Source organism: Camelina sativa, chromosome 7 (genome assembly GCF_000633955.1).
Source record: "Camelina sativa cultivar DH55 chromosome 7, Cs, whole genome shotgun sequence".
NCBI lineage: Eukaryota > Viridiplantae > Streptophyta > Magnoliopsida > Brassicales > Brassicaceae > Camelina > Camelina sativa.
The window spans coordinates 27436778-27453164 of NC_025691.1; the positions used below are offsets into that span (position 1 = coordinate 27436778).

General features: G+C 30.0%; 4 protein-coding genes across 5 annotated transcripts in view; 1 reads left to right on the top strand and 3 right to left on the bottom strand.

The window, feature by feature from the left end:
• The window catches only part of LOC104702886 (methylesterase 1), a 4289-nt gene extending 2204 nt beyond the window's left edge, over positions 1-2085 (bottom strand). The window contains exons 1-3 of one of the 2 annotated variants that reach the window (XM_019228191.1): positions 1586-2080; positions 681-815; positions 14-221 (exon numbers count right to left, since the gene is read on the bottom strand). In XM_019228191.1, coding sequence (XP_019083736.1) covers positions 14-221; positions 681-815; positions 1586-1960 — 718 coding nt within the window. In that variant the 5' untranslated portion in view covers positions 1961-2080. Of the gene's footprint in view, positions 1-13; positions 222-680; positions 816-1585 lie in introns of both variants that reach the window. The other variant, XM_010418803.2, reaches the window with a different exon arrangement.
• LOC104704992 (CENP-B homolog protein 2-like) lies at positions 4820-6385 on the bottom strand. Its single transcript, XM_010420986.1, has one exon. The coding sequence runs from the start codon at positions 6383-6385 to the stop codon at positions 4820-4822; it is 1566 nt and encodes a 521-aa protein (XP_010419288.1).
• On the bottom strand, positions 11653-14275 carry LOC104702887 (L-ascorbate oxidase homolog). Its single transcript, XM_010418804.2, has 8 exons — positions 14092-14275; positions 13893-14002; positions 13512-13782; positions 13307-13406; positions 12866-13211; positions 12415-12780; positions 12232-12310; positions 11653-12062 (listed from the first exon to the last, which is right to left on the bottom strand). Exons 1-8 carry the CDS (start codon positions 14239-14241, stop codon positions 11859-11861), a joined length of 1626 nt encoding a protein of 541 aa, XP_010417106.1. The 5' UTR covers positions 14242-14275; the 3' UTR covers positions 11653-11858.
• The window catches only part of LOC104702888 (reticulon-like protein B13), a 4793-nt gene continuing 4647 nt past the window's right edge, over positions 16242-16387 (top strand). Inside the window, exon 1 of the mRNA XM_010418806.2 lies at positions 16242-16335. Coding sequence (XP_010417108.1) covers positions 16296-16335 — 40 coding nt within the window. The 5' untranslated portion in view covers positions 16242-16295. The remainder of the gene's footprint in view (positions 16336-16387) is intronic.

Genomic DNA, 16387 nt, shown 5'->3' on the forward strand with positions numbered 1-16387 from the left:
ATTGGCATATGATCTGTCTCCTCAATTTCCATAACTAAATTCACCGGAAAATTATTAATCATCCATCGTTGGTGTTCTTCTGGAATGGCTTTGTCCTCTTTGCACACTATGAACGCTCGAGGAACAGATCCATATCTTTCACTAGAGAAGTTCTTCATCTTTGATAAATCGTTAACAAACAATGATCCTGGCCTCTTTAAAAGCAATCCCAGTTCAAGATCCTAAATCAAGATAACAACATAACCAAAACCAAAAGAAGTTGAAAAAACCAAAAATTTACTTTTTCCATCGACCCACAACCCAGCATTAAATTTTACATTTTATTTTAGTACTCCTTAATTCCATAAAAATGAAGAAACTTAGTTTAAATATTAGAGTTATCTAAAACATATATCAATCTAGCTAATATGGAAAAGTCTCATATAGGTCATTATGGTGCAATAATTATGTAGACCACTTTTGTAGGCCACAAAAGGTTGAATTCGATATAGTTAAATAAGCGTGCATGTTTTGTTTTTATTTAAATTTAATAATATAGAACATTATAGAAAATTACTGTTCGCGGCACTAATCATATTAGAGATAAAGACTAAAAAAGAGAAAAAAAAAACAAACTGAAAACATATATACATATAGATAAGTAAGATAAGTACAAGAATGTATGATGATGAATTACATACCTCAATAGGAGAGAGCTGGTAAAGACCCAACTTCATGAACTCACGGCTAAAGAACATACTCAGTCCGGAATTGTCTAAACCGTATGGTTCGAATTCGGTGCCCATCCATGCTTCTGGTGGAATGTTGCTTCCATACTTTTACATAAATTGGAAAGAAAAGAAAAACTAAATATACAAGAAAATAAGGAACCGTATACTGTGGCAAATTTATTGACAAGTTGACAACCATGAAAATGAAACATGTAAGAAAAAAAATCCACTATATAGGATTTAATTTTAGACCCCACGTGTTCGTTAGATTGTCAAAACATGATCTATAGTTATCTCATATAGGCCACAAAATTCATAAAGTAGATTCCAGAAAGAACGAAACATGTTCAAAAGAAAAAACTCCAGAAACGAAATATTTCTATCATATACGCTAATTCATTTCTCTGATCAGTATACTAGGTAGTAGGTACTAAGTACTAACCATTAATATTTTTTAGCAATATGTATTATGTAGGCTTGAGAACGAGTATAAACACAAGAAGGGTACTATTACATATTACTAGGTTATATATGTTATGATTACCACTTTAAATTTGTTAGGAGAATAGTGTGCTAGATTTATACATGACCATAAATAATTCTTATATTTTTTTGTAGTTTTTATTATAAGCAATCTTCCTTATTTTCTGTAAGACTATAAAACGGGTTTTAACTTGTCCAACTTGGACGCTACAAGTTTTGCTACAGTTTAAATTTTGACTCAGCAAGACGCCAAGACTTATTTAAGATAAATAAATACAAGTATTGGCGTTGACGAAAGAGACTTTGTAGATACATTCATACATACAGTGATCTATATACATATCATCAAGATCGATCTATCATATTAAATAAGTAATAAAAAAACGAGGTACCTTCTCCAAGACGAAGGAAGGTGAGTGTTCTGTGTCGGGCATGAAAGCTGTCAGGAATACAGCGACAGAAATTTTTTCGGGAAACTTTTCCATGGCTATGGCTAAGTTCAACCCACCGAAGCTATGACCTACGAGGACAACCTTCTCATCATTTGGTAATGAGGTCAGCAGCTTCGTCAATGGCTCTGAGTATTGTTCACATGTAGGGATGTCAGTGATCGACTTGGTTATGTCTAAACCAGAGGCAGCTAAGTCCACGGCAGTTACACGATGGCCCGCCGCCTCTAGCAATGGCTTAATCTTGTACCAGCACCACGCTCCGTGGCACGAACCATGTACTAGTACAAAATGTTGTTTCCTCTTTCCCTCGCTCATTCTTCTGACCTTTGATATTTTCCTACTCTCCTAAAACTAAAACGCATACAAATATAAATAGAAGATTTTGTTGGTCAAGTTTAAGACAATATAAAAAAAGTCGCTTCGGTACGAAGGAATAGGGTGATTGCTACTCACGATGATATTTATTTAATTTAACGTTTACCATCAACCAAATCTTACATACTATATAATACAGTCTGTCGCGCGCCCGTCAAGATGAATAATTTTCTAAGTAAAATGTACTTCATTAAATTATTTTACATTGTTGACCAAAAAAATTATTTTATTATCCAAATATATTTTAAAAATAGAAAATAGAGGACGGATTTCTAAATGGACTACCCTCTGTTTCATAATAAATAATTTTTTCACAAAACACTTTTTGTTTGAAGTAACGCTATATTTTTCATAAAATTAAATATTTATATGTTTATGATTATTAGAATTTTGTAGTTTGATTTATTAGTGGTCAAATAGTGTTTGTGTAAATAATTTGCTATGTTTTCATTTGTTTGCAAAAACTGGAAATATTTTTTATTTTGTAATAGATAAAGTGTCCGTTAGATCCAATTTAACACTCCAATTTCTTTATGTTCTTTTGTTATTATCTTTTAGTAGTTTTTTTCGTTTTACTTTACTTTCTCAAACTTGTATGCAAAAGTTTATGTTGATTTAGTAAATAATGATTATTTGTGTTTTTCAATTTCGTATTCAAATTAATCCACTTTTCAAAATATATACTAAAAATGGGTTTTAAGTAGAAATAACAAACATTTATCGTTATTATCTTTGCATTTTAACTTAAAAATATATAAAAGTGGAGTAAATATTTTGTCTGGATATTAAGAACCCACTTGCGAATAACTAACCTTTGGAGAGCAAACGAGACTGTTTTTTTTTTTTTTTTTATTAAAATGAGACTAATCTCTTCAATATATCCACTAAGGGACCTATATTGTTTTGTATATGAGCATGTTATCAATGGAATGGAGATGATAACCAACAAAAAAAAATACTTCTTCTGTTTTATTTTTTTTAGATTTAAAAAACATCTGTATTAGTATTTTTGCAGCAGTTTTTGCTCAAAAATACTTTTTGGAAAGTTTTTACATTTAATGCATTGACTTTAATATTAGTTACCAAAACTTTAAAATTAATTATAGGGAAGTTTTAAAAAAATAAGGAAATCTTTCTATCTCATTCAAACATAAATATATGATTCCTTTTCTTTTTTATTTGGATTTAAATTATCTTGAATTATTCTATAATACATTTAGTTAATAAAAATTGTGATTTTTTCCTGCATATGATGTAATACAAAATTTTAAAATGGGACATATATTACTCAATATTTAAAAACTTTTATTTGGTTTATTCCGGTTTTTTATTTTAAAGATTTTTAAATGGTTAAATATGAAAAATATTTAAAACTTTAAAAAAGTTAAATATGATAAATATTATACCGTAGATACACAATAAAAACTAAAAATTAAGATGATAAAGTGTGAGTTAAAATATTCTGGGACAGGATTTTATAGCATGACGGATTTTATTGATATTTATATTAATTAAAAAATATCATTAATTTGGTGTTACATGGATAAAACATCATTCATTATTTTATTAACACTATCGGTATCAGAGAATAGACATATCTAATTATATAGATTAAATAAATATTATGTAAAAAATAAATTATATTGTGGTATTATATGGTTTATTTAACAATTATTATATAATTATAAGTTATAACATATTTAACCAACAAATACAACTTATAATTTAAATATTTTAGTTATAAATAATTTTGTCTTGCGGTGTACCGCGGGTCCTAATCTAGTTAAGTAAATAAGTGAAATCTTGTATATAAAAGTTTTTGTAAGATTTTCAGTTTAATTGTTTAATTGTTTAATTGTTTTTAATTGTTTTTTTAAACAACATTCCTTAAACAACACTTGTATTAAAACGAGGGTATATATGTAAGTGACAATATTGGGAGGAAAAAGAGGGATGTTTGAAACACCATGACTCGGAAATAAAAATAGATCGATTTAGAACTTTAAAAACAATCGTATTTGTTTTTATGAATAGATTCAATTGATAAAACAAAATTTAGACTTTCTTAAAATTTGACCACTTAGAACGAATGTTCATAGGTTCAAATACCATTAAATAAAGAGATTTGTACCCAAAAAAACCTTTCAAGTCACCATTTTTTGCATGTTTATACTACAATTTCCAAAAAATACAAAACAAACACATGAAGCCAAAAATAATATGCATTATAACATGTCATCAGCACCATCAAATTTAAAATGGTTAAAAATAGTATATTAAATCGAAGTCTCGAGTTCAAATCTATATTTAATTTTATAAAAATATATTATATGTGCCCGTATAAATGTTTTGAAGATACATATAAATACTATATTGCGTACTATTTTGTACTTCATAAAATTAATTTGCATTTTTAGGAGATGAAAGGTAAAGTTGCAAAAAATGACCATTTAAAGGGTTATTTTGCACAAAAACCTTAAATAAACTTCACATAAATGCAAATGAATAATTCGATGATATATACTGTCACACGACCCTTTATTTCCATTTTTCTTGGATTTTGCATTCATATTACATTTTAGGTTGCATTTGCATTCTACAGTAAAACCTCTATAAATTAATATTCTATAAATTAATAAACACGATAAATTAATAATTTTTGCTGGTCCCAAGTCGGGACAATGTAAAAATTAACAATATTCGATAAGATAATAAGATAATAATTTTTTCGAAATCTCCTTATAAAATATGGTCCCAATAATATCATAAATTAATAATCATAAATCATAGGCATAAATACTAAGACAATTTTGTAAAATATGAATCTAGTGTTGTTTGTCTTTTCTTAAAGTTGGAATCTCGTTGGAGTTCATCTCTGATTTTCCTTATTGCATCAAAAACTCCTGGTGTTGTCTTCTCGATTTGCATCCAAAAGTTGTGAAGAGTTCTAGACGCGATAATTGCTTCCTTACGTGTAACTGGTTCCAAAGGTTCCACATTATCGTCTTCAGCTTCTTCATCAACATTAATGACAGAAGCCACAATCTCTTCTAAACTCTGAACTTCTGAGCATGCATCATTTTCACCTGGATAGTCGAGTAGACTATTGACATCCATTTTATTTCGATAACTAAGATTATTAATCACCACTTCAAGTTCCTGCATACCATCTTCACAAACTGATTCCTCTTCTGAATTCCTTGATACGGCATCCCTTGAACGAATTTTACAATGTCGAAAACAATTTGCTATTGTCTCTCCATGAACATTAGTTGTCCAAGCAGAGACCGCAAAATTGATAGCATGCAAAACATTGATCTTAGCTGGATCAGATTGTCCCAACTCATATCCTTCTAAAACCTCACGGTAAAATCTCCTTCGATAATGCATTTTAAAAGCTCTTATTATTCCAGCATCACAAGGTTGGATTTTTGACGTCATGTTAGGTGGCAAGAAAAACAACTCAACATTATGTAATCCTTCAATATTTCTTGGATGTGCTGGGCAATTATCTACCACAAACAAAACCCTTCTACCATGCATTATCTGATCAAACCAGCGAATATATTCTTCAAAAATAACACTTGTCATCCAAGCTCTTTTGTTGGCTCGATAATGACAATTCAAGCTATTCATGTTGACATTCTTGAAGCAGCGCGGCTTCGCATATTTTCCAATAATCCATAAGGGAATTTTTTCAGACCCATCCTCGTTACAGCAAATAACAACAGTTAACCTTTCTTTGTCTTGTTTTTTGCCTTCAAGTTGTTTTGTAGCAAGAGAATGATCAGCTTGTAACCTATAAAACAAACCAGTTTCATCCATATTAAAAACATCTTTCTTAGAAAACTTATCTATTTTTCCTCTTATAGCTTCCAGCTTCTTTTCCATGTCTTCAACATCAACTGAACCGCTTTCTCCAAACCGACGAAACGACTTGATACCGTGTCGTAATTTGAATTTTTCAAGCCAGCCTTGAGAAAATTGGTGCTCAAAATCTTGTTCCGGGTATACAAGTTTCATAGTCACTTTTGCCTTCTCTAAAATTAGTTCTCCGGTCATATTCACACGATCTTGGTATTGAAGAAACCATTCAAAAAGAACTTTCTCCATCTCTGGATATTTTGCTGGTTTGTGACGTTTGATATCTTTTCTGGATTCCAGATTGGTGGAAAGATATTCATCTGATCTTTTGAGTGTGTTTGAGATTGTACCTTGGCTAACTTGAATTTGAAATTTTTCTTGAATCCACAATTGCAACTCTTTTTGAGTACATTTGGTATGATCTCTTTTGTACTCACATAACTCTTTGCGTATTTGGTCTGTCATGGTTGCTTTTGCAACACCTTTTAGATGAGAAGCCATAGCTAAGATTTTGTGTAAAGAAAAAAAATAGTAGACGAGAATAGCTCGTACGTTCACGTTCGTGTCTACAAATAAAGACAAAGGTTCTATAGAAATATGAATGTTAACATAATTGAATATGTTATATCAAAACATAAGGAATTTTATATAAAGAAAAATTCTAAAAAAGTATATGATTTTAAGGAAAAAATTCCAAATTTACATCTAGAAATATTTTAAAAGTTAATGTAGTGAATAATATTGTATTTTGCAAAAATATTTCTATAAATTAATAATTTATAATTTATACGATAAATTAATAATTATTAATTTATGGATAAATTAATATCACTATAAATTAATAAAATCTCAAAGTCCCCACATTATTAATTTATAGAGGTTTTACTGTAGTTATCTTTATTAGGTCTTGGAGTGAAAACTATTAAAAAAGAAAAATTGTAGAAGAGATTTTGTGCTTAAGAGAATAAGAAACATAAAATAAACAAGAGATGGTTATGCAGGATGCATCATATGAAGGCCTTCCCTTGGGATTTATCTTCATAGTCCTAATGAAAGTCAGGAGATTAATTTAACTTTCCAATGGAGATGATTTTGGGTCAATCGAAGCAACGTTCAAAAGTTATGACTGATACAGTGAACATTTATTCTCCTAAAAACTTCCAACTGTCCAAATATCTCCTAAAAAAATCAGTATTTAAGATATCTAATATTATATGCAAAATCAAAATACTGATTAGTTATAAGGATTCCTCCCCGCTTATTAAATAAAGTTTTTCAACCGAAGCATTTCAACAGTTGTAGTCTCGTGTCTTTGCCTAGTTTGGTTGAAGCACTTCAAGAGGTATTGGGTTGAGTTTCAATTGAAGATGTAGCAGTCTAGAAGGAGTGGTAATTTCAATCCTTGGTAGGTGCTCTTCTTCATCTCAGTTCTACAAGTCCTTTGCTAATTTGTTTGGCTGCATCTTTATCCTTTCCAAGCATCGTTGTCTTCCTGTTCTTGGAGTCCATTCCAAGCTTCGGGAATTGATTTTCAGAGTTGAATCTTTATTAGCTTTGCATTGTTGGGTTTGGTATTGTATTAGAAGTTGTTTGTTTGTAAGTTTCTCTTATCCTTTGAGGCTTTAGCTTAAAAATCTTTGTAAAACTCCAGTTTTATCAATGAAGAAGAATCCTTTAGTGAAAAAAAAAAAAAAGGATTACCATATCAACATTGTGCATTGGTTTTGTAATCAGCTTATCTTATTTCTTAAAATATACTATTTTTCCTTTTTGACACAACAATACATTCAAGCTGGTGGTAAGTAATAGTATAACCCTGGCCTAAAAGTTGACTTGTTAGTTTTAAAAGGTCCAGTAGAGCTGTAAATGCTAAATAATAGATTAGTTGTTTCCTCTGTCCCATTTTAATATTTGATTATAACATTTTGGTTAAAAGTGCACATATTAAAAATTATTTTATCTACAAAATTATTAGATGTAATTTTTAATTTAAAAAGATTGGCCTAATCATTGAAAATTAATAATCACAAAAATGTTAAATAAATATAAAGATAATTTTACAAAGAAACTTATAAAATACATAAAAATGAAAGAAATAAAAAAATCATAAATATTTTAGGAAATAGGACAGAAGAAAGAAAAAGTACTAATCTTGATCCAACTTATCGACAGACTTAGTTGTTAATTGACATCTGATAATTGATTATCCAACATATATTAATTGATGAGAGGAAAAGAGACAGAGAAAGAAAAAAAGATATCTTTTAAGTATAACTCCAAAGAGAAAATCTTGATGCAGTCTCAATTTATATTATCTCATAGCCGACCTAACTTGTTAAGATACAAAGTCTAACTTGACTGTGTGGTTGTCTTCTTTTCGACCAAGGATAATAATGGTTCGAACTCATATTGGAGGAACTCATATTGGAGGTTGTCCGCTAATGGTAATGGGCATTTTTTGTAACTTTACCTTTCATCTCATGAAAATATAAATTAATTTTCTGAAATAAAAAATAATATATAATATAGTTTTTATATGTATCTTCCAAACTTTTGAACGGGCACATATACTATATTTTTAAAAATTAAATATAAATTTGGACTCCTCATCGTTAGAACTTTGATTTATTATACTATTTTCAACCAGTAGCGGAGGCAGAAATCTTTTTTAGAGAGGTCCAAACAAAAAATTAAGCTATAAAAATGTAATATTAAGAGGATTAAAATGAATTTTTTTAAAAAAGTAGGGTCAGCTGACCCCATAATCCCTTGCTAGATCCGCCCCTACTGACATGTTATATTGTATATTATTTTTGGCTTCATGTGTTTGTTTTGTATTTTTGGAAATTGTAGGATAAACATGCAAAAAATGATGACTTGAAAGGTTTGTTTTATACAAATTCCTTTGTTTAATGATATTTTAACCTATGAACATTTTTGTTCTAAGAGTGGTCAAATTTTAATAAAATCTAAATTTTATTTTATCAATTGAATCTATTCATAAAAACAAATACGATTGTTTTCAAAGTTCTAAATTGATCTATTTTTATTTCCGAGTTATGGTGTTTCAAACATCCCTCTTTTTCCTCCCAATATTATCACTTACATATATACCCTCGTTTTAATACAAGTGTTGTTTAAGGAAACAATTAAATTTGCAAGTGAGTTCTTAATATATCCAATTTACTCCATTTTAAAGTTAAAATGCAAAGATAATAACGATAAATGTTTGAGAATGCTTTACGGCCGGTTGTTCACTAATGTAATGTCTCATGTTATAATTCAAATATATGCTTAACTCGTGGTACATCACGGGATAATTATTTAATTTTATTTATAATGATGTTTGATTTTAACGGTATTTAATTTAGTAATAAAATTATATATTTTTAATTTTTAGTATTTTTTATATTTAACCGGTGATACAATTATTCTTAAAGTATTATAATTTTATCAAGATAAAACACTAAAATTATGAAATATAACTGTTTGTATAATGTATAATCAATCAGAATAATATTTTGTATTTATTTAAAATAATACAATTATTGTTTTGTTTAATATATAATTATTTAATTTAACTGATTGTTTATTTTTAGTGTATACAGTACAGTTTAATGATTGATTTTTTTATTTTTATTTTATTTTATTTTGGGACAGATATATAGGAAACAAATTTGCTATTAATAAGGAATTTAGGTAAAACTAATTAGTTTTTACAAAAAAAATCGATTTTGTTAATTTACCATATTTTACATATTGCTTTTAGTGCAATTTTGTTGTACTTAAAAAATATATATATATACTCACTTGTGCCATTAAAATTTGGTATTGGTAATATGATTTGATTGTTCGATAGAGAAGTTTTATATATAAATGGGATTATAAAGGCAATAAATGTTCGGCTCAATAAGGAGATGTTAAATCCAAGCAAATGAAGAATGGGGACCTACCTTCTACGTCTCTTTCGTAGGTGTCTCATAAAATTATAAATAAAACATGTGGTTTACATATATCCAAAATATTTGCTAGAAATATCTTTTTAATATACTCTTATTTTTGTGTTTTCATTTTTGGTCTTCTTTAATTTTCAATAAACATTATCCTTACATAAAAAAATATTTTAATTAATAAAATAAAAAAACAAAATTTTCTGCCAAAAAAGGTTTCGAGATATTTTCCCGCCAAAAAAAATTTACAAAGCGTTTATAAGGTATTTAAAAAGTTTCCAACCTGTAAACATTAGTAAACTTTTTTAAAAAGGTTTTTCAAAGTTTTTTAAAAAAAATTATAAGGTATAAATTTCATAAAATTTGGTGGAAAAATCCATTTTTGTAATTTTGGTATAAATTTTATTTTGGCGGGAATTTTTTTTATTTTGACAGAAAAAAATAATTTTTGGTCAAAAATTTTTTCATTTTTTGGTGGAAATTTTTTTAATTTTGATGACAATATATTTGGCTGTCAGTAAAAAAAGTAATTTGATCATTTTATAAATAAAAAGAAAATGTTTTGAAAATGATTAATATAAAAAATTATTTAAAAAAAAAGACATGGAAAAGAGTTATTTTCGAAAATACCCCTTGTATTTATACGTTTTTTTATCTCACAATCATCATCGTTCTTTATTTTGACATTTTCTCTAAAATATTATATTACTCATGATTTACCATTTGTAATTGACAGATCTAAGCCACGATATGTGGAACAACAGAAAATGCTCTAGCCTTTATGTGAACTATTTGAAAACTTTTTGCATCGATTCTATAGTACTAAAGCAAAATTCAGAAAGAAAATTTGAGTTTCAAAGATTACAAATAAAATCAATGAACTTGAATAAACAAAAGAAGACACTTCTACATTACTAGTTCTCTTCTATATATATGTATTCACCTCTTTTTTTTTTTGGTCAAAATATATATATTCACCTCTATCAATAGAAAATAATGCATAACTATTTTTTATTTAAATATTGACTTGCTCTACCTTTCCATTCTTCGGATAATGGAGCCTAGCTCTCCTTGTCTCATCCATCGTGAGAGGTAAGTGCAATGATCGTGCTCCCCACCAGGTGTTGGAACCAAATGCACTACAAAAAATTGTGTGTCTTGTATCACTTAGATTGTATCACAAATCTAAGTAATGTTATTTAAAATCATTTATTTATAAATAAAGTAAATATAATGACTTAGCATCATTTGTATTAACTAATGTTTTAATTAATCTGTTTGACATCAATTAAATAAAATTGATACAATTTTTACTAGTTTGTATCACTTTTTTAAAACGGTATAAAGTAAAAAACTTACATCATTTAGATAACTGATGTATCTATTAATTTTTTTAAAAATCATTTTAAGAAATGATACAAAATTTACATCATTCAGAAAACTGATGTTAAAATAAATTACATTAACATAATATACACATTTAGTTTTTAGAACTAAAAGGTAACGTAAACAATAAAAAAAATAATGAAGATTTTTTATTGGCTAGTCAACAGTTATAAGGATTGAACTGTAGTTTTACCGTTCGTAAATTTAATCCAACAAATAAGATATTTTTTCTTTTTTTGTTTTTGTCAAAGCTTCTCTTTTTTTTCTTGTTGTTATCCAAACTTCTACCCTTCTATATTCTTTTTTGTCGTTCTCCTTTCTCACAACTTCTTTTTCCTCACATCATCTCATTCCTTCTTCATCATAGTAATTTTGTGGTGATTAGGTTTGGCATGTTTGATGACCAATATCCGACGGCAATAAATCACTTGTTGATTTCACTTGTTGATTGTTTTGCAAGTTGTTAGGCTCGTGATTTGCAAACGCATCACTGAAACTAACAGAATTGTCTTTTTGTTAAACGTCACACCCTCGTGGCCTAGTTAATAATAATAATAATAATAACCGTACATGTATATTAAAAGCTGATAACAATAAAGCTAGGATATATATTATAATTTTAGAAAAGTTAATGTAAATCAAAAGCGAGGACGTTTGGCTTTGCCGCAGAAGAGAGCGTTAACAGGAGGCTCGGATTCAGTATAAAGAGACTTCTCGTCGTTCCATACACGAACATAGAGTTCCTGACCTAAGTATCTCCTTGACCATATCTGTGACCTCAAATTCCACATTCCCTTATTGTCTAGTGATACCAATATGCTCGTCCACGACATTGGATACACCTATTTTTACACACATATATAGAACATTTAGCACCATAAATAGTTCATATGCATGCATTTAGTATTACTAGACATTTACAACATAAACTATTATATATGTGATATTCTAATTTTTGGGTTCAATTTATAGTTTATACATAAAATTTTCAGTGTACTTAATAGATTTTACCTGAAATGTGTGCTTTGTAACAGCATCAATCAAATTGTAACCTCTTCTCTTGGCCATGTTCCATGTGCCTGACCCGTATCTGATTATAATTATAAGCATCTTCAATAAATCTAACAAAAAAATCTGATAGATCGAGAGTGATAGTGATAGCTAGATATCAAAGAACTTAGGCTTAATTATTACCCAACAACATATGCGCTAGTGCCGTCCAGGTGCCAAGATTGAATAGATCTCTCGTTGTTCTGGAACACGAACTCGACATACTCATGAAGAGCCACATCAAAGACAGAAGTTCCGAGAATGGAGGGACCTGGTGTAGGAATGTTCATAATGGTCCTAAAGTTAAACACCCCGGGAATATTGAACCAGTCGGCTAATTTCAGTGGAGTTGCTGGGTTAACGTACGACACACGGTTCACTGTGTACCGGAGTTTCCCATTGATCCTCGCTCTTCCGTTGGCTAAAACAAAAGTTCGATTTATCGGTATGGTACCATAGTGAAAGGATCCTTGTGGATTTGGCCTTGCTGCATTCGCCGTCAAATTTAACCTATATTAATTGACCTTCAAATTAGGTGCTGCCATAAAATTGCTCAATTTAGTTTTGTGTGACCAAATTAAATCGTATAAATTACCTGATGGTTCTTGCTTGTTTCATGGACCAATGGATATGGTAAGTAGGATCCATGGGGAGGGGATGAGATGGTCTGATTTTGGAGCCTTGGTAACTGAGGATTCCTGTGGTGGTCAGTACCGGTTTGGTAAATCGTGTTGAAGCCACAATGAAGTAGTCCTTAACTGGAGCTTTCAGTGTGACCAGCACGGTGACAGACTGGCCAACGTGTATGTCAAGTGACTCATATACCTCTTGCAAAGTGTGAGAGCCTTCTACTTCGACGAGAGTCATCATGTGTCCTTGAATCCTAAAATTAATTGATGTCGATATCCCGACATTTGATACCCGAAACCTATATATCTTGCCTTTACAAACACATAAAACATGATATCAATAAAGAGTACAAAGAATCGAAAGTTGAATTAAGGAGACAAATGGATCTTTGGTTATGATGATTTACCATGTTGACCGGTAAAGACTAAACCTCTAGAGGCACCATTGATGAGAAGGCCGTCCGGAAGAGGAAGAGCACGACCTGAGTCAAGTCTCCTTCGCAGTTCCTATCAAAAACAACAACGAGGCACATATATTTAGATGCTGCGCTTATTTAAACCCTAAAAGAAATTTGGTTACTTCGAAAGTTAAATCTTGTATTATACTAGTACCTTGTGGCCCATCTTGTACCAATCACTGACGAGGAGAGTGAAGTCAGCGTCTGGTTTAGGGTAAGGAACGAAGATGACTGACCTCTGGTTAATGTTAAGTGCACCAAAAGCACCACTTGCTCTGTGCATAGACGTCGAAGCAAAGTATGTATAAGTACCGATCTGGTCCTTAAGTTGAAAATGGTAAGTCCAATTCGAGTTTGGTTGGATCGGACAGTTTGTTCCCAAAACTCCGTCTTGCCACGACATCTTCCTCTGTTTAATTCCGTTCCTACGCATTTTTCTAAAGTATCAAGTTCTGGTTCTAGGTTAGAACCTTATCAATTTGTTTTAAATCTGAACCCAATTTAAAGACGACCATCATGTATAAATTTTACGTACCATGTGATGAGGAAAGGTTCATCAAGCTTGTTAATGACATTAACAACGATATTATTGTTTGTTACACCTTCAATTGCAGGACCAGGGAACTGTCCATTGATAAGAATAACCTGAAAAATTAAAACAATAACAACACATTATATTATAATACATAAACCAACCAGAAAAGAAAATTAAAAGAGACAGAACAGTGTATAACCTGTTGAGGAACACCTAACGGAGATCGGGTTCCATAAGTAACAGTCCAAGTGAAGAAAAGATAAGGGTCCTCTGCGTTTACCATAAAAACTGAGCTAAAACAATAAGCCAATAAGAACCCTACTAACAAGAGATTTGTCTGCTTCGTCATTGTCTAGATAAGTAATGTTATGGTCGAGAGAGACTATTAGTTTTCTTGATATTTTACCAATTAAGGTTGATCTTAAATATATATACAAGTGACTAAGTGAGTATAAAACAGAGAAGTAATCAAATGGAAGTGACGAAGTAAGTTCATATTGTGAATCCCCATGCATATGTACACACAAAAAGGCACCAATGCTCTTTTGCGCCGTAATTCATGCAATTGCCGCAACCCTTTTTTTGTTTCTTTTCTCCGTAAATTAAAGTTTTCTAATGGATTTTATTTGAGTTATGACTTATGAAAAATAACCTCTTGTTATCAGTTTCACTTTTCAGCAAGTATAAAATAACTCGCCCTTAGCATAAAATTCGGATTTCGGATCTGAATTCTAACATATTCATCTACTTTTCTTCTTTTTGGGTATAATTTTGACCATCTACGTAGTTTCTTGTCATGCAAAAATCTTTTTTTTTTTCCTTTCTGTAAGAGTATTACAACTGCGGTTATGTTATTATGTTAAAATATAATTATCTCCATGATAAAATTTGTATTTAATAATAAGTTGCGGTAATTCGCCGTACATCTAGGATGAAATCATGAATTTGTATCTTGATTAGCTTCGGTTTACATATATTAGAAAGTTTTGCATTAACATATTGTTGTCTTTATATTGTACAGTTGTGTTTGGCCGTGGTCGATGACTCGATGTCAGTAGAAGAGAAGTTATAGTCACCGCCACGAACCGCTTCTCATTTAATGCATCATTGGATCGTGGAATTTGAGATTACAAGTTTCATGAATATATTTATAAAAAAATTAATGGAAAAAACTATAGATCTTTATCCGAATTTCAAGTTAATAATTCAACCATTCTTTTGACATTTTTTTTACATGCTAAACTGCCATTGCTAATACTAAGTTGGCAAACAAATTTGGTAAAACAAGTTTGTTCGGAAAATACAGATTTCGATTACTCAATTTATGAATTTAATTGCCTAAACTATTTAACTCTCATGAGACACTAATTGACATTTGTTATTAATTAGCTATTTTTAGTTTTAAAAGGAAAATGAAGGTGGATTACGTCAATTGTCAAACCGAGTGGTAACTTGTGAACATGGTGAGGCATCCCTAAAAGGCAATTCTCATTGGGAATCCAATTTTATTACATAATAATCCACACACATGCATGCGTAACCAATAAGCTCGGTTTTTCCATGTTGCTCTCTATAAACTAGTTTAATTACTGTTTTTTTTTTAATTGTTATAGGCATTTATTTACTGTTTTTTTTTTAATTGTTATAGGCATGTATTAGAATTTAGAAGACAAAAAATAGAAAACTCGATCCGATAAAGCCTCCTAGAACCGCCAAATTCTAAGTTCTCGTTGTCTCGAATGCTAAATTTAGAGGCTTATTCTATCTTACATTTTTAAGAAAACTTACATTTTATTTTCAGTTTACTTACATTTTAAAACAAAGAGAAAATTGGCTTAGTTATCTATTCAGAGTTATAAAATGCACATTATATTTTTTTCTACTAAAAATTTAACATCATTTATATAAAAGAAAATATACGCAAATATCATTTATTCACCAAGTATCTTCCAATAAGAAGTTTCATGTGGTCGTAAATTTACTCTTTTTCAAAAAAAAATATATATATTTACCCGGCCCACTTTTGTGAATCAACAAAAATTTACTTGCTCCTATTGGATAACTAACATTTTTGTATCGTTTTCAATTTATCCTTGCATATCAATATCATCGAGTTTTCTATCCAAATTGATGAATTTTTAGAAACAGACGAAATTGTCATATAGATATATCTTTCATTTCAAGACGATTTGACATCTAAACTAACTTTTTACTCGTCCGAGTAGTCCTACATGTTGAACATGGTTTCCTTATCAAGCAACACATATCAACCATGCATGACTACCACGTCACCATAACCACCACGACGTGTTACATGCATCAAGAACTAGAACTACTTTACCCGCAGTCTACCTCTTATCAATTTCCAATATACATGTCTATCAACCATTATCCAAAACAGCCATGGCTAACGACGTGACCAAAGATCCCTCACCCAAATCTGGTAAAAGCAACTTAAGCCAATATATATATATATATATATATATATATATATA